We start from the raw sequence: 19,693 nt of genomic DNA, 5'->3' as shown, positions 1-19,693 counted from the left end.
TTCTACCTACACTCCGCTCAGTTTGATATTTTGATGTCTTTAACCAGGAGGCCATGGGATATATGTCGAGAGGTCCCTGTCATTGAAGATGAACAGACGCCATGGAAAATGATCAAACTACTAAAGATCATTTCTCTCTCTGTTGTCGCTCTGATTGTGTTTGGATTGGCTCTATGTAGCAAGGTTTGTTCTATATACGTGCATGTTGACAACATGTGTCTGGGTGGAGAGGTAATCTGGCATACTGGGCAAATGTCCAGTGGGTCGACGAACTTTTGGGGCCAGAGTAACGTGAATTATTAAATTGTATAACTGTTTTAAAAAATGGGCCAATGATCGTCACGTAAAGCACGGACAACGGCCCAATCACAGCCTTACTAAAAAATAAAATTACTGCATTATATTTTCTATATTTTTATATTCTGATATTCTTTGTTACCTGCCACTTGAATTTTGTGCTTCCCTTTATATCAATAAAGACATTTCCACTATAAATTGGTGCAGAAAATGTCCCCAGAATGGAGGAAATTAAGTGTTTAATGCTAAATTCTTTTGGGTGAGGACTTCCAGAGGCCTATTAAAATATATTCATGTCTTGTTCCTATGACCCCAATCTTGTGCAATGTCACCACTCATTGGCTACGTATTTCGTCACACCCCTAATCTGAGCCTAAAGCTTCATTTATAGTCCTGCGTAGGGTCTACGTGCGTAGCTACGCCGTAGGCTACGCACGTAGCCAGGCATTTATGTTTGTGCGTCCGTGTGTCCGTCAATCTGCAATTACACCCACAAACACTAGTCGGCAGTAGCTCTACGGTGTCCACTGTAATGACTTTTGCCGGCCGAGCAGGCTAACTTCCGGCTTAGCCCTCCGCTAACGTGAATGGGGGTAAAATTGTATATGTGCGGCTGGTGTAGCCTTTTCAAATGTTATCGACCGAATGGATCACATTCTTCATTTCGCTGGGGTTGTGATGGTCAAATATGTTGATCCGCCAAGTTACAGCCGCTATTTTGGCTGCAAGTAAAAGTTACTTCAAAGCACGGGACACTTCCCGTCAGCTCGGCGGCATTGAGAGGCTGCCCAGCCGATCACTCACAGTTTTTACGGTCTGGTCGCCTCGACCTCTAGTTAAATTTTTTGAGGAAGTGCACGTCAGGTTATGCCGTCGATTCGATGCAGGAGTATAAATTTAATTTAATCCTAAATGGAAGGATGGTGTATTGGGGTGTCTAACCAATTTTGGTGGGCCTCCTAGGCCAAAAAGGCCAGGGCAGATTTTTTGTCGCTGTCCAGCCCTGATTGAATGACAGAACAAAGCTGTTTTTTGAGGAAAACCTGTAGCCTCAGGGCCATCAATATGTATATGTAAATAAGCACTTTAGCAAGGTTAAAGGCTTGAATGTCTTTCTAATCTAGTTATTTTAATAAAGCACTTCTATTTATTTGTCTTGACTCAACTTTGTTCTCTGCTCCAGACTTCGTTCCTCCTCCTCATCACCTTGTCCAATGAAGGCACCAAGACCCTCCCAGCTGAGCAGAAACCTGTTGCTCTGCTGTGTGTTGGCTTCTCTCTCATCACCTCCAGTGTGCTTCTCTTACAAAAGAGCTTCTGGAAGGCGTGTTACAAATCCTCAAAGCTGCCGGCCAAGAAGACCGTAGCATTGGTGAGAAAACTAGAAAACTTTTAACTGTCCCTCCTTTTTTGATTGATGCCGTGAAGAATTTGCGCGCTATTTTAAAGTGACTCTCCTATTTGCGGGCAATTCAAACTTGAGACACAATCCCCACTTTGCTTTCACAGTTTACATGTATTACATAAAATGTTTCTATTGTTTTTATTTTGATTGCATCCTCTAATCTACTGCATAGTAACAAGCACCTTATTTAGCATGTCAAACCCATTAAGCTAATCAACTAATACAGTCTGCATTGTACCAATACCATTAGTCACAATTTACAGATTAAATGCTTTTTTAGTTAAGTGCTAAACTATCAATTAAAATACCTATTTATTTCAGTGCACCTTCCAGGAATTATTTTATTATAATAATGATGGATGTTTTTCATCACTAATGAATCACTTCATTAGTGATGTAATGAATCACTTCATTAGTGATGTAGCTAACAGGCAGTTAACGTAAACATATTCTCACTCCCAACTCATCACTTATTGATGCAGGAGCGTAGGAGGGACATTGAACCTGGGGGGACGCTGAAATGCTAGGGCAGGAGAGATTATGAAGACACAGACAGTACAAATGCATTTAGTTATTCAAATTTTACACTTGTGAATCTGTGATTTTACCTGTGTCTCACTTGGCCCTGACTCTCCCTGCAATAAATGTTTGTGAACACAGAACTATCTCCAATGCAAACTCTGATGACATGCCATTGGCCTAAAAAGTCTTTTTACTTCGTGAGTTATAGTTATATCTGGTAGCTATCCATACAACTTACAAACTCGTCCTCCTCAGTTTTTTCTTCTCCTACTTCTGTGACCTCTGTCCTCTTCCTCTTTAAATACTGTAGTATGCTCATCTGTGTGTGACAATTTTGACTACTTTTAAATTGTTTATGGACACGTAGCAGAGACACATGCACACCTCAGGGCTAGGATTGGGTATCCTTTAAAATTTTACAATCTAGTATACCTAAACCAGTGATACCAATACTAATACTAATAGAGTACTTCATTTGATACCTTGCATAAAAAGACATCTGTTGAAGCCATATTAGTTGATTGGTAGCCTATTATTATTTTTATTGTTGTTATGGACAAGCAAGGTTATCTATTTTATATTTTTCTTGTTTTAAATATCTGTGACATAAAAGTATTGAGAAATGGTATCAGATCGCCCCTCATTCTAATTTGTTCAGCTTGCAAATTTTTTTTATGTTTGAATGAGAGAGGAGGAATGAAATAGTTTAGTGACCAAATAAGTTGTGGGAAACAAATTTAAGGTATTTTTTGATATATGTGTTGAAAGTAAACAATGGAAAATTATTTTATTAACTTTCGATCAGTCGCAAATCTCCCAAAAACGACAGTCACAAGTATAAAACTAGAGTTTGTTTCAACAACACATTCTCACTCCCGGCTCGTCACATATTGACGCTTGGTCAAGGCCCTTGGCGTTGCTTATTAACGCCTTTAACAACATAAAAGACGCACAAACAGAGGAAGAGAGAGGCTGCACATCCAGCCGATCAAACCAACTACATCTGAAGCAGCCACAGCTGCAGCCAGAGGCTCTGCGAGTAAAATCAGCTGATCGCTGCTGCGCCACAAAAGCGTTTAATTGATATCATGAAATGCAGTGATCGATCAGTGACAAGTGATGTGAATAGCAAATTAAAATGTAAAGAGAAGTGTTAAATGATACCAGAAGATGAAACCAATGGAAAGCCAGGCTTGTGGTGATAAACTTACACATAGACTCAGCGCATGCAGGCATTTTTTATACCGTTTATGGTGCAGGCCCAAAAAAGACGTTCTCGTTTCTTTCTTTCGGTGTATTGTTTGTGTGTTTGGCTGCAAGCAAAACCATAAAAATAGTATTTGTTTGTGCAATCTGGTTACAAAATGTGTCGACTGAAGTACTGGTTTGACTGGAGACATTTCCATTCAACTCTATTCTGGGTATACCCATCCCTACTCAGGACACATGTTTTTAAGGTCAAGGATGGTCACAGGGGCAAACAAATGGCTTAGGAGTTTGTCCTTGGTCATCCCACTCTCCGGACAAAGCATTTGTAGGGGCCATAATGATAAGCCATATCAACATGAATCTTACCATAAACTTGTGCTTTGGACTGTGCTGGCTTTGACTCTGTTGTGCTATTGCCTTTCTCATGTTCACCATGTCAGCGCTAGCACTGGGGCCGCTGGCCAGTGGCGGGTAGGCTATGTATTAAATGAAAATGTATTATATGAAAAATCAAAAACAAGCTACTAGACACTGATCTGACTTTACTGCATTTATTGTGAAGTATAATTTTTAATAATATATTTCATTTGCTGTGCAACAGGTTATTTCTAGAATGCGATTATCTTTGCTTGTTTATTATCTGTATTTTAGCTATTTTTGTTTAATATTATTGTCCTTTTTAAATCCCCAAGAAGATATTGATAAGATCCCTTTAAAATGCTGCCCAGCCACTATTGTTGACTGTATCTTTTATTATGGATATGTAGCCGACCAAACCACTGGCAGCCAATACAATCTGATTATTCCTATAGCATCTATGAACATAATCTTTACAACACAAAGAATTATTGTAGCAGTAACACGGGAGCAGCTGTTGTTGAAGCAGGTTATAGAGGAAGCTTTGCGTCATGCATAAAGCACAACAGGACTGCACCCATATTTTCTCTCTCTCGAAAAAGGCATCTCAAAAATGATTGTTGCCTGAATAAATAACAGCTGGTAACTGCTGAGTGAAAGCCAAGATTAGTTTCACTGGCGACATTCTGTTTATGGACTCAACGTCGGGGGTCGCTATAAAACAAATAGTAACTAATTTGAAAGAAACAGGCTAATTTCTATCAAAAGAAAGCGATGCTCTTTTCAACAACAGGATACTGTTAATATATCAGAATCAATCCAGTGATCATGTGGCTTAGATGTTACAGTGTGTAATCTTCATTTGCTCTGCAGAGACTAAATAGGCTTTAAATGCACCGTTAATGGAAAGTGGAAGTATTTCACTTGCCGGCTTGTTAAAGAGCGATACAGGCTGCTTTCCAACACGGCCAACAGTGCCTTGGTGTGCACTCACTGGATTTCAGTTGTATTAGTAAAACAGTAAAGCCTTAAACTGAAAATTTTCTAAATGTTTGCATCTGCCCAGCTCTGCTGTGACAAATGCCCAAGACCAGGGCTCTTCTATGAAACTGTGCACAGCCTGGATGACAGCTCATTTCAGTTAATGAAGCAAAATGCAGATTACAGACTGGTTAAGTTAGGAAGATATGAATGGAAAATGTAGCAAAATTAAAAGTAGAGTACTTTCCCAAAGAAAATACAACTATATAATAGTAAAAGTACAGTTTTAAAAAGGAACATGAAAAGGTGCCAATTGTGTTACAAGTACCCCTGCTGCAGGCGCTCTCACTATTGTCTTCAGGTAGGCTTTAAGTGAAAGCAGCTCAAAAGAAAAGTCTGTAATATTGAGGCACTTTGCTGCACCTGCCTCAAGCAAACTCTTTTTTTCTCCCTTACTTTTCAACACCTTGTTTTTGACAGAACACGTGTTGCTGCATTCTGGATCAGCTGGAGAGGCTTAAGAGACTTAATTGTGCTGCCTACTAGTCAGAGATGCTCACAAGTCTCTGAGCTAGAGTGCAAGTCAAGTCACTCATGGTTATAATGACTGTTGTATCACCTGCTGCGTTCAATCCAGGCTGCCTTTAAAACTGCATAGCTATAAGGAATTCTGTAATTGTAACCTGTTTTTCACTTATAGAGCACCACCATGTAATGTGTAATGCAATTAATGTCAGCTTATAAACTACTGTAAGTCAACACATCTCCCAGACTCTCATATCATAAATGACACTTAAGGGCAGAAACTACCTTTCAGTCAATAAGCAGAGGCTGCAGTCACTTTCTGGCAAGTGGAAAATTGAATTTGATGGGTTGTATAGGCAATTTAAAGGTATTTTAAAAGGTAAAAATTACTAGGTGATAATCTGTTAAATATAACTCTCATTGATGAAATCAACACTTTTCAGGGCAGAAACTACTTATAGTCAATAAGTAGAGGCTGCAATCATTTTGTGAATTTTGTGCAAGTGAAATACTACATGTTATGGGTTGTCTTGGCCATTTAAAGGTATTTTAACATGTAAAAATGACTCGTAAGTAAAATTATGTACAGTCATAAGGATAATTGCAAAATTGCGTGCAGCAGATACCTAGTTGTGTTAAGTAGGCAGGTTACAGGTAATGCAGCGAGGGGAATAACAGTAAGCACAGCAGACGTTTCCTATAAATAAACATTGTTCACGAGTCTTGCACCTCGAATCCGAGTCAAGTCTGAAGTTTTTTGAGGACGAGTCTCAAGATGAGTCTGAAGTCACTGTGTGTGCGACTTAAATGTGACTCGAGTCTCAAACTTGAGTCCCCATCTCTGCCGCTCGTAGAGAATTCCAATAGTCTAGCCTGGATGTAATATATACGGGGACCAGTTTTTCTGCAGCATTTTGGGACAGGATATTCCTGATTTTAGAAATATTATGTAATTGAAAGAGGGCAGTTCTTGAAGTTTGTGGAGTTTGTTGAGGACTAGTTATGATCAAAAATAACTCCTAGGTTTCTGGATTGTTCCTGATAATGTTACCGGGAGAAAGCATTTTCAGGGTAAAAATAATTGGTCCCAGCACCAAACCTTGTGGTACTCCATGATCAACACTGGTATGCATAGAGGACTCATTAACATATACAAAATAGGGACCAATCCTTAGATGCCAAAAAAAACTTTCCAGTCTTTGTATTAGTCATATTATTATGTGGTGTTCAAAAGTATCAAAAGCAGTGTTCAGATCTAGCAAGACAAGTACAGAGAAAGTTAGTATAACAATTTTAATGTAGAGGTGAACTGATAATAAGATAAGAGTAATTAAAACTTTTTTCTTCAATGCATCATCAATTTCTACAGGTTCTGTTCCTCGAGTTCCTGGTGTCTCTGGGTGCAGCGATTCTCACCATTGTGGCAATGCCACACTTGGACATTGTGACCAACGTGACAATACTGAATGGTGTTGCCGTCCTCTCTACTCTCCTACAAGTGGTCACTCGGTGCACTGCCAAGGAAATGAATCGTTTCCTGGTGCCGTCCATTGCTGCCTTCATGCTCATTTTGCTTGGTTACGTCCTGTTCCTCTTCTTATACATTATGAAAGATCCTACTGATATCAAGATGGCCATTTGGGTGGGTCTGGCTGTTGGTGGATCCTTCTTGGTGTCTTTGAACTGGTGGGAGACCTACTTCAGACTGATCAGCGAGAATAGCAGCTCCGTCTTCCTCAAGGACCTGTGCAGAGACATGACAAAGTGCCAGAATATGCTGCAAATCATCTCCAGCCTGCTCAGGATCACAGTGACCGCCTGTGTGCTCGGAGCCTACGTCCCTCTGTCCAAAATGGACTGGGACATAGTGAAGTCTATCCCGAGGCGTGAGACAAAAATTATAGCCATTATCATTGGGGTCCAGCTCATCTCCTCTGCCCTCTGCCACTGGTTTGCTGTTGCGGCCTGCAAAATGCACGCCCTGCGACGATGCTTCATCCTGCCTTTGTATCTGGCCTCTTTGGCCGTCATGGCTCTGCTCATCATCCCTGTTATCGTTTACTATCAGGAATACAGAATAAGTCTGAACGGGACAAGCATCAACTTCACAGGCTACTGCAATGACATTGTAGATGGAAGAAACCACAACTTGAATGGCAGTGTGTTCCCACATCTGGTTTTGGATGTTACACACACTCTGTGCTTCCTGGACATGTCAAATATAACTGACATTGGCATACTGACAGGTAATAAAGTAGAGCCTCGTATAGGTTACAATGCAATTTTGTCAAGTTATACATATTTTAAACTAAAAGGTTGAAGTTAGTGTTGTGTAATGTATGTGTTTTTATCCAAGTAGCGTCACCAGACCAAAATCATGGAGCCATTGCTTTAAACTTTGGATCACGATATATTTTTGTTTTTCAACAAAAAATAAAAGGACCAAAAACTCTGTGTTAAACAGGTTCAGCAGTGTCCTGGTGGCTCGGTCTTGTGTTGGCCACTCTTCATGTGTGGTACCTCAATGTGTATCGTATCCAGAGGACCCAAGACCTGTTCATCAGGAGGCTGTATGAAGGAGCCTTTATTGAGCAATCCCTGCTCCTCAACACACGATTCAACATCCAACAGACCACAAACAGAATGAAGAAGTGCTTGTGGTGTGTATGTAGGAGTAGTTCTTTATTTTGGTCGTCACAATAAGCATTGTAAGCATTTTTGGCTGGTTAGTTTAGGCTAAGTTGGAGTTACATTGTCTCTAAACAATGTTTCTCAAATTTGTTAATCTTGTCAAATTTTAGGGCATCTGAAACTGCAATGGTGTATCTGTGTGCGACCATGTGGCACGAGACCTACGAAGAGATGATGAACATCATTATATCAATATTCAGGTGAGTTACACAGACTCCTTATGCAGGACATTTATATGATATATCATCTTCCCATCCCTCTAACTATTTCTGTTGATTTCCTGATGTAAATACTGATTTGGTAGTTCTGGAGGAGTTCGAAGTTTCTTCCTTTACATTGTTTCAATAGAATTTGATCCTTGCAATTCAGATTCAGAAATGCTACATATAGTGAAAAAGTGAATTTGAGTTCATTTGAGTGCAAGAAAAGTCTGTAAATTTCCTTAAGTCAGTTATTTGTTGCTGTCACAGGATTTTTTTCTCCGCAAGAGTTTGTGTCGTTGGGCTAAACAATTTTAGAAGTATTCTATTTAGAAGGCCAAAATGTATTTTATCACAGTGGAGTTCCTATTTATGTTTCTATGAAAACTGCAGACTGGACAAGTACAGACCAAAGAAAGACCCAAAGTTCAAAGATTTCACCTTTGAAGCCCATATCTTCATTGATGATGCATTCAAACCAGTCGAGGGGAGTCGGGGGCGTCACCTCAACAAATATGCAAAGAACCTTGTTGAAATCCTCTCAGAAGTTTATTGGTAAGATACATGTTTACAGTTGGTCTACAGTTACGGTGCATTTTAGCGTTAGGTCTAAAAAGTGACATCCACTTCTGAGCTGACAGTAATGTTTGGCAGTACACCAGAGAAACACATTTTTAAGAAAGTACAAATTACAATCAAAGTATTCTTTCATTCACTGTCATCAGCATCTTCAAAAACATCGATAAAAAGTTCTTCAGAAAGCAGCAGCACATCCCTGATCAGAAGATCATAAGGACACCGTATGGCGGTCGTCTTGTGGTCAGAATGCCTCACGGGAACTATATTGTGGTTCACTTTAAGGACAAAGAACTCATTCGTCACAAGAAGAGATGGTCTCAGGTTGGAAAATAATGACTTGTAGACCTCAGAACAATTTACATGTACTATTTAAAATTTACTTCAAATTTAGAAATGTGGTGTTTTCAAAATTTTCTAACGCAATATTGGAACATTTTTCCATTTCTAGCTGAACAGTGCTTGAACACTTGAAGAGTGAGAAAGTTTTGTCAATTGTTACTTATTATTTTCCAGATCATGTACCTTTACTATCTTTTGGGCTGGAAACTCATGACAAAATATTATGCACGCTGGCAGAAGGGAGAAGACGAGACGAAGTTGAGAGCAGCACTCCAAGTAAGATAAGAGAAACATATAACACGTTTCTTCATAACAATATTTCTAAATAATACCTGTAAATCAGATCTAAAATGTGCCTGTTTCTCCAGAAAGAGAAGCACAACACCTACCTCCTGGCTTTAGATGGGGACACAGACTTCCAGCCAACTGCTGTGATGTTGCTCATCGATCGTTTGAAAATGTACCCACGTGTTGGGGCAGTATGTGGCAGGATTCACCCCACTGGATCAGGTTGGCCCATTGTACATTTTTAATAAGACAAGATAGAGAAAAAAACAACCAAATACAACATAAAATGACTGTCCAATCATTTGAACAAATACCTTTGCCATAGATCAACCATTGCAACTGTAAAGCCAACAGTGACTAGCACTGGACCGACATTTGTGTCGATGTTTACATTACCTCTGTTTTTCCTCTACAGGTCCTGCAGTGTGGTTCCAGAAGTTTGAGTACGCCGTCAGTCACTGGCTGCAGAAGACAGCGGAGCATGTGATTGGCTGCGTGTTGTGCAGCCCCGGCTGCTTCAGTCTGTTCAGAGCAGAGGCGCTGATGGATGACAACGTGATGAAGAGATACTCCACCAAGTCCACAGAGGCGAGACACTACATCCAGTTCGACCAAGGTAACAGATATTGTTCACAGGACTTCCTGTCTCTCACTCAGTCTTGGGGATAGCTTTCACACTCTGCCTCTTTATTTTCTGTTCCCTGAAGGTGAGGACCGCTGGCTGTGTACTTTACTACTAAAGCAGGGATGGAGAATTGAGTACAATGCAGCATCTGATGCTTACACCAATGCACCTGAGGACTTCAAAGAACTCTACAACCAGGCGAGTCCTGCAGCTAATCAGAACATTTCCATTAACATGATGATGGCCACAATGATTTGACAAATTGATATATTTGCTTCCGATATTCAGAATCTACATATCAGAATCATCCATGAATGTGGACCTCAATGGTTCCAAGTTCAGTCAGGCTAATGATTTTATTATCTTCAGCGTCGGCGATGGGGACCGTCCACGATGGCTAATGTGGTGGATCTGCTGGGCTCAACCAACATAATTTCCAAGAGGAACTCATCCATGTCCAAACCCTTCATGTTCTATCAGCTCTTTGCCATCACCTCAGCCACCCTGGCCCCTGCCACCATCTGCCTGATGATCGCAGGTCAGCGTTTTGTGTTTGAAAACATCATCTCTGCACATAGAACTTTTTGTGAACTTTTGAGATAAACTGGACGTCACTGGACTATTTTACAGATATTTTAATTGTATTTGAAAAAATTTGTATTTGTGGTCTCCAGGTAGTTTGACTTTCATCTTTAACATGGAAGCCAACGCTGCCCTGGTCCTGGCTGTGTTACCTCCTCTCATTTACCTGATTCTCTGCTTCAAACTGAAATCAGACACTCAGATCACTATTGCAGCAGTCTTGAGTATCATATATGCATTCATCATGTTGGTGGTGACAATGTCCATCATCGGTAAGTTCTATTCCAACACGTATAACTTTATACAGAGTCATGTGTAGCTACTTTATTTAGACTTTGTAAAATATTTTTAGATGTGCTGCTTAAAACTGCTTTCATTCCAAAAAACGCTCCATTCCTTTATCTTTCGTCAGGCGCAATGGTGAGGGACCAAACCATCCTGACACCCAGCAGCATTTTCGTCATCTCTATGGCCATTATTTACATCATCACTGCGATAATGCATCCTCAGGAAATCCAGCTGGTATTCTATGGTTTTCTCTACATTCTCTGCATCCCCAGCGCCTACCTCCTGCTTACCATCTATTCCATGGTCAACATGAACAATGTGTCCTGGGGCACCCGAGAGACAAAATCTTCTGCTGGAACGCCTGCAGACACCACCACACAAACAACAGCTCAGAAAGGTAGATACCAGGTTATTTAAAAAAAATAGTGGATTTTCATGCCACTCACGTGCAACAATAGACCAGTATTATTGTTTGTGCTGACTGAACTGAAGATGATCATCGCTTTTGCAGCCAAAAGCATCTTCCAACGACTCTCCTCGTGGGCCAAATGTTGTAAAAAATCCAACAAGAGATCTGGAGGTGGGCAGGATGAACTGGTCACAGAGTTCATATATCCTGAACCCCAGCCCCAAAACACTATTGTGGAAGACATTAGGATCCCAGAGCAAGAACAAAGGTACGTTTTGAGGGTAGAACATCAATAAAAATGTAACGTGTCAGTACTACATAGTGTGAGACAATACTAATAATTTTTTGGATTGTGTTTTAGGCAAGTGAAGCCTGTTATCAACTCTCCTGCCCTATGTACGTCCAAACACTTTTGAAAATATCAACTTGATTATTTTGCTATAAAATTCCTGCACACTTGCAAATGTGATGTTATCTAATATCCTCTTGTCTTGCTCTTGTCTCCAGCTTGGGTCACACAACTAAAGAATGTTGTCAGTGACATGCAGCTGCAGGAGGACTCCCTCGACCAGGTGTGTTTGTCTTACTTAATCATGTTTGCGTGATAATTTGCCTCTAAATCACATTGTAATTGGCTGTATGTATCATTGATCTAATTCAGTAAAATGATGTTTGACATATTCAGTTTCCCAATTCAGGTGAAATATGATCTCAACATTCTCATTGGGTTTTTTTTGTTATCTTCTGTTTCAAAACATACACAAATATAATGTGTACTACAAATAGGACATTAGTGACACTACACAAATACTTCATAATCCAAGCGGTGTAATATGTTGCTAACACTCTGAGTAATGTTGAATGTTGGGATACAGCAGTAGATGTGTACATAAAGCTTGTTTCCTGCCATATCTATATTAGAATAGTTATTTGAAAGAGTTGCTGTGTTCCCCTGCAGGAGGAGGAGCACTTCTGGAAAGAGCTTCAGGAGAAGTACCTACAACCTCTGGTCGATGACAAAGAGAAACAGGAAAAGATAACCAATGACCTGCGAGAGCTAAGAAACAAGGTCGGTTTGGGCAGCTGAACTATTTTACATGTCTAATTGGACGTCACTGTTCAGTTAGTCTTAAATGAATGCTTTCTTTCTCATTACACACAGATAAACTTTGCCTTCTTCATCATGAATGCTCTGTGGCTAGTGGCGACATTTACCCTCCAACTCTTGAATGTACCCATCATGGTCCCCAAGCTCAGCCTCAACCTCGACCTTACCGGACAATATATACCAATTGATCCCATTTCCTTCATGTTCATTTTGGGATTTGCCTCATCGGTTGTGATCCAGTTCTTGACCATGTTTTACCACAGGTGACCACTTACATCAAATTACTTTTTTCCTTTGATCTGAATTATGTTCTGTTAACATTTGTATAAAATCTAACATTCTTGTTCTATGTTCATCCAGAATCTACACTCTGATCCATTATGTGGCCTTTTTGGACACAGAGCCCAAAGAGCAAAAACCTGAAACAGAAGAATCAGACCTGCCAGGCAAAATGGTATTTACAACTATTAGTATTATTACTTTAACTGCTAAAAATAAATGACACACCACATAGTGGTCTGAATACAATAAATAATACATAAATAAATCAATATACAAATTTCTTAAATGAAAAAAACATAACTGAACAACTTTCTTTATATGGGGTTCAAAACACAAGCCCTGGTCAAAGACTACCTCAAAACTTCTGGCCGGGGGCTTAACATAATTTGCTAGTTCACCTAGGTTTACAATGATTTGAGTTCATTGAGCTGGGGGCCTACAATGTGGGATTTAGTTGTCGGAAGTTGTGAGAAATCTAGTGCATTATATCAGCAATGCATTTGGGAAGGTTTGCAATGTTAGACTGGTCACTGGGTCTGATTGGGATATAGAGCTGTGTGTCATTGGAGTAACAGAGAACTTATATATTCTATTTGCGGATGATATTAACTTGGGGAAGCATATAGATTGAGAATAGAATGGTACCTAAAATGAAACCCCCATCCAGGGAGCTTTTACTACACCTGCTGTTGGTCTAAAATTACTGTTGTAACAACTTGCAATGATACTAGAACAATTGATAATATTAATTAAAATTCAAACACTTCTGCCTCTAAGGGGCAATATAAACAAGGTAATTGCATTTGGGCTTCGAACTCCTGCATACCAAGGGGCATATTAAAAACCTTATTTCCATGTGTTTGGGGGATCAAGCTGAATCTCCTGGTATAGCCCATTTCTCGGGCGGGGCTGACGTTGGGAGGTTTGGACCCTGCTTACAACTGCTTGCAGTTCTAGTTATACTTGTTTTTACCGAAGCATTTTATTATAGTTTGGGTTAAAAAGTAGTGAACCTGTCCTTTAAAGAGAACCTGGCTTTGTGTTTCATAATCATGTGGTAGATCACACAGCATTTATTGTAATTCTTAGAATTCTTAGACTAATCTCCACAAAGGACAACATGAGTAAAATTTACCTCACCTCAATCATTCAGGCTTGCGCTATGAGAGATGCTACTGACAGAAAAGAACGTATTTTCTCTGTAAATCTTTTTTCGTTAATTGCTGAAGCCAGCGGTGACATCCAGTCCAACTGCATCATCCTGCTACTGTGTAACTTCTGACTAGTCACCTGCAAGAAGTGTTCCAGGTGTGATGGAATTTATGAGCACTGATGTTCCTTCAATCTCCTTTCAGGTCAATGCTGCGTCTAACGCCAAACACAACTCCCAAGAAGAGTCAGAAGCTGACGACAGTGATGATGAGTTCGCCTTGAGGTCGTACAAGAAATGGCATGAGGGAGAGACAATGGTGTAAATACAGACTCTCTCCAACACATTTTAGCAAGTTGAAATATCCACTGCATGTGAGATTTTACAAAAATGTCTTTATTGTGTGTATTATTATTTATTTCTACTTGTCATAATCATCAGGTAATAAGGGATTGGTAAGTAATTACTTAGTATTGTGTGACTTTACTTGAGGGGGCACAAAGAGAGCAACTAATAATTAATAGTAAGTAGTTTTGTGCCGCTCAGAAGCTGGTTCACTGTTAAAAGGAACAATTTATATGAAATACTGTTTTTTAGCAAACAGTATTTCATATAATTTTTCAAACAACTGCAGTCTGTGAACATGAACTTGCTACTGTGTTTATTATGCGTAAATATCGTGTAATGCATTTTTATCAACTGGAAACAATGGCAAACCTGGCTAGTTTTAAACAACAGATGGCCGTGCACGTGACTTGTAACTAGAATGCGTTTAACTTGGTTGTGACGTCATTGCCAGCTCTGACTTTTGAGGTAAGTACCAAGTCGTTGCCAAAATTCTGAAACAACATGGTACTTGTTTTTCTACAGTACCGTAGGTACAGAGGATCCAACATGTGGAAGATGTCGACTAGTGCAGCCACAGCGACAGCTCCATTGGGGTGAAGTTAGTTTAGAACTTCAATAGTCCATATCAAAGCCTCAATCAATGTTTTAAAGTTTTGATCATCTCAAAATCATCAAAGGCGACAATGCAGATTGCGGCACAAAGAACTGAATGTCTGTTCAACACACTTGAAACTGGCTCTGTTCAAAACAGAAGTTAGTTGCCTCACTGTCTCACTAGACAGGTGCTTCAGAAGGCATTACTTTCGAGTGAAGGCATCTCTATGAACAAAAACTAATATTTGTAGATGAGTTTCGACTTGTTTGTCTGCCATCTTGTCCACTTTGTGTCAGCTACTGCTGGCACACAGATTTACGGTTAGGCTAATAAGCAGCATTGAGTCAGCCAGTAGTGTAAGGTAGTAACAATGGGACCATATCAAGGTATTAAATTTAACAGTTCTATTTATGTGCTTCTCTCCAACACTGACACACGCTGCTGCTACAACAGCTATGCTGTGCTGCGCACGATGCAGCAATATAAAGTGATTTTAGAGTCCAGCTAACCACACACAGTTCATCACAAGCACCTCCATACAATCCAACAGGTGCTCAGTGGCGACCTGACCCCGAAATGATAACAGCCTTTAAAACAGCGGCACAGCAGCCACACCAAATGAAAATGCACTTGTTTTTACCTCTTTGAATGTCATCCAGCAATCCTTGCATTGAGCAAAATCTTTGACAGTGTTCTTAGAAAAAAATCCAAAACAAACTTATTTGGGAGCTTTGCGACCCTCTCCTCTTCTTCTTTATTTCCTGTCTCTTCTTGAAACAACTTTTATATTTCAATAGCACGACTGCTAGCTTGCACGTGTCTACAGATTTTGCTATTCCACATGGTTTCACCTTGCTCTTGTTGTATTGTTACATGATTAAATAGAGACTAAAGATTGGGCAGCCATACACATATCACCTAGCAACCACCATTGCATATCTAGCTTTGTGACACAAATATAAAAAAGAAAATAAGACAATATTCATTCTGTCAAATATGTGGAATCTAATTTTTTATACTTGGCTCCAACACTTTGCTTGCTAAAGACTTTTATGGGTAAAACTCCTGACCCCACCACAAGGGAATATGCACATATAAGGGTATATATACCACGTGATCTCACTTCTCATGTAGTAGTAGGATCGTCAATAACTTTTAAGTTACAACTCAACATAGAAATCTCAAATCACTGCTAATCTAGATAGTGGCCACCCTTAAACATCTCACATATGTGAGTTTGCAAACATTAAGAAAATGAATGAATTAATAAATAATGCTCATTGCAAGGATGTAATTTCAATAGATTCCTCATTTACCAATAAATTGACATCAAACAGCGTCTCACAGAAATGTTCACAGCTGTTAGTTGCTCTTTGTAATGTTCAAATGTTTTATTAAAGGAGTGTATTTTGAAGTATATGGGATTTATTGGTTTGCTTTAGTTTTTTACTGTGGTATCAAATTGGGTATCGAGAATTGTGGAATTTCACTGGCATTGGTATTGTCCAACCAACAGTCCAAACCTCAAAATTATCACAAAATCTAAAAATAAAACAAAAATACTTATAAGAACAAGCAGCCAATATTAACATTTGTGAAGCTGGAACCATGAAATGCTTTTATATGAAAACTGACTTAAACAACAACAGTCACTAATTTATTAGTCGTCTTAGTTGTTTAAACTGTTGGGTAGTTTATTTTATAACAAAACATCATATTTTATAAACTTTTAATATGCTTTATGTGTGAAAATCTTAATTTGCAAAGAAAGTACTAACTAAAGCGGACAAATGTAGTAAAGTAAAAAGGACAATATTTCCCTCTGAGATGTCGTGGAATAGTAGTAGAAGTAGAAATTGGCATGAAAAGAAAAGTCTCAAGTACAAGCACCTCAGATTTGGTCTTAAGTACAGTACTTGAGTAAATGTACTTAGTTACTGTCCACCACTGCTGATGCAACGCACAGGTAACACTTGAAAACTCCCAAGATATTCAAAAGGCTGTGACATTTTCCTACTTGCTAGCTTGCAGAGTGCAGTTGTGAAGTCTTTGCTTTAATTTATTCTTTCTGTAACTACATGCCCTGGATGCTGTACTCTCAACTTTTGATGTATTGTCTGATGAATGCTGATGATTGTGAAAGTGTTGTATCGATTACATGTTTTTGAGGCGATTGTTTGATTTTGCCAGAAGAGTCGGGGTTTTCTCAATGTAGTTTAAAGTGTATGTTTTGTGTTTTAAGTTTTGAGAATATGGGTGAAGGTTTCAATAAATGTGTCTTAGCAATTGCTGTGTTCTCAATTTTTATTCACGAACTAGCTGCGTGCAGTTGCTTTACAAGCTCTCTGGTTCCGCCGTCAACAACACGCCCCCTCTTCACGACCTGGCTGCACGCAGTTCCCACCTCGCCCTCTAACAAGCTTCCGGGGCACGATCCCAATGACACGCCCCCTCTTCATGACTCCGCCACGAGCAGTTAACCTCTTGTCTTGTAACCAGCTCTCAGGTTCATACCTCCAAGCCTACTCCTCCTGCTTTACCGATTATTGGTGATTCTATAATCAGCATCCCGTCAGACATTTTTTACATTTGTTATAATCTTATTTGAAGTGGAGTCAATTAGAGCCTCTTCTAGCCCCAATGCCTCTTACTTTGAGGTCCCTCATAAGATACTTTTAACCAGTTTTATCCCATTAGTCTGAGCTTTTAGAAAAGGTTCTTATGAAAAGTAATGGAATCTTTCATGCCCTGTTTGCGTCCTGTTTTTAACAGTTCCTCGTCTCAGATCGCTCCCTCCCTCAAAACTATAAACCAATTTCCAAGTTTCCATTTATATCAAAATGTTTAGGAAACATGTTTCTTTCTGCACTGCAAAATAGAAAGTTTCAATCTGGTTTCTGGTAGTATCACCGCACTGAGAGTGTCATCCTTTTAAGTGTTGCTGATGATGGCATGTGCTCAGTCCCTGTACTGACCGTAGTGCAGCATTTGAGATGTTCGATCACAACATCCTGTTAGACAGACTGAGGCACTGGGTGGGGATCTCTGGTACAGCCTTAGAATGGTTTCATTGTTTTTTCTCTCTGCAACCAACTATTTCTCCTCCTAATGTATACACCTGCTTTGAAGGCAGAGGTAGAGTTCAGAGGTCTGTTGTCTGTTCCAGAGGCGAGGCTAAACAGTAAAGGGGATAGAGCATTTGCAGTCAGGGCCCTGAGTCTCTGAAACTGCCTGCCCGAGGAAATCGGGTCAGCTGAGTCAGTGAACTTCTTTAATTCCCTTCTTAAAACATTTTATAGGAGAGGCTTTCCTGATTGTACTTTACTTTCAACTGTATGTTCTTTGTAGCATGGATTTGAAAAAGTTTTTAATAATAAAGATTATTACTACTACCAGTCACTCTGAGACATAAGCTATTTCCAATACATATTAGCTGTATCCCAATCAGACCCAGTGACCATTAACAGAATAAAATATAAACATGTTTTTTTAGGAAAGGAGCATTGTTGCATTGCAAGATAGCTGTATTTGCTTAAATGAAATCTGGCAATTGAATATCATAGTAGCTATGACTATCTCTATTTTGACTGATTATTTAGACACAGATGCTGAAAAAAATCACTGTAAATTTAACAATTCTGTGAAGCACTTTCTTTTGAAAAATTCCACGTAATTATTATTAAATAATACTGAATTTAGTGATTCAGCAGGGCAGTTCCATTTGTGGCTTCAAGCAAGTCCATTTCCATGCGTTTGCACTCCTTACTTCTTCGTTTTACTTATAAAAACACTGCATAGTCTGCCCCGCGACCCTGTATGCAGGATAACATAGTTGACAATGGATGGATGGATGAATGGTCTGCTTAAATGTTTTGTGTGTAACATCCTGACACCCATGTCTCTCTGCAAATCCAACATGTTTCAAATTAAGTAAATACATTGATGTGTTCCTTATTTTACTCTGCTTCATTATGTTTGGTAAGATAATCATTAATCTATATCGCACAGCAGAAACAGTTAATTTATATGGACAAAGTTCACAGATTCACACACATCCAAGGAGGGTTAAGTCAAGGGCAACAGAAATGAAGATATATGAAGGTGTTTTGTCTCTCATGCAAGAGTCTTCTCAGGTTAGTTCCTGAACTGAAGAAGTGTCTTGCTGTATGGATTAATAGTATGAGCTGGGTACTTCCAGTTGTAGGTTTGCTAATTTTATTCCTCAAAAAACTGTGGTTAATTAGACTTTTACCCACTCAAATTGTCATGGTTGGGGTTTGCAAGGTGGCAAAGTGGGCCACAGCGTCAAGCCACCAGACCCACAAGGGTCCCAAAATGCCAGAGGTTAACTGCATTACCATAAACTAACTGGCACAGAAACCCTGGGGCCAGGTAGTGTTAATAAAGCACAAGAGTCATTTCCAAAGGTGGACTGTCTGACTACTGGTAGTTTTGAAACTGCAAATCAATAGGTATGTGGCTTGACTGGTTACTGACCAAAAGGGGGCGAGGTGGGGCCGTTGTAATATGATTGGTTATGTCAGTCAATCACACATTCCACATCAGAACAAAATGAAATGGTTGAAACACGGACCTTTCCTCTAGCTTCAAAATGGATGCTGCTTCATGGATAAAAAACAACTGCCTCAAAATTGATTTTGAGATTTACTTTTGGCTTGTCTAGGTGAAAAGATTATGTTACATATTGACTGATGCCTACTTTGCTGAATGGCCCTGACTAGTTCTAGGACTAATGTACTTATAAAGGTATATTAACATCCTAGCATTATGTATTAATATTAAATAATACTAATCGCCTCCTCCATATAAAAGCAACACATACATGTGCATGATAACTGTCAACTGTTAATGCCATACTTTTTCTTGTATCAGCAAAGTGAGTGAGTAAGTTA

The 19,693-nt window shown here is 39.4% G+C and overlaps 1 protein-coding gene across 1 annotated transcript; it reads left to right on the top strand.

Annotated features, from left to right (window-relative positions):
• The first annotated feature begins 213 nt into the window (after positions 1-213).
• On the top strand, positions 214-17,196 carry LOC119907742 (chitin synthase chs-1-like). The gene is given in 22 exon segments (XM_038725427.1): positions 214-231; positions 1,481-1,669; positions 6,666-7,542; positions 7,761-7,956; positions 8,098-8,187; positions 8,581-8,742; positions 8,913-9,087; positions 9,280-9,330; positions 9,369-9,615; positions 9,809-10,009; positions 10,101-10,216; positions 10,388-10,556; positions 10,693-10,872; positions 11,013-11,285; positions 11,400-11,565; positions 11,659-11,693; positions 11,805-11,869; positions 12,256-12,366; positions 12,460-12,668; positions 12,766-12,859; positions 14,043-14,158; positions 17,100-17,196. Coding segments are annotated over 22 exon segments (3,837 nt in total).
• The last annotated feature ends 2,497 nt before the right edge of the window (positions 17,197-19,693 follow it).

Source organism: Micropterus salmoides, unplaced genomic scaffold (genome assembly GCF_014851395.1).
Source record: "Micropterus salmoides isolate LMB-PRFRI ecotype aquatic unplaced genomic scaffold, ASM1485139v1 Ms_hic_scaffold_17, whole genome shotgun sequence".
Lineage (NCBI taxonomy): Eukaryota > Metazoa > Chordata > Actinopteri > Centrarchiformes > Centrarchidae > Micropterus > Micropterus salmoides.
This window is presented reverse-complemented; position numbering and strand designations above follow the sequence as displayed.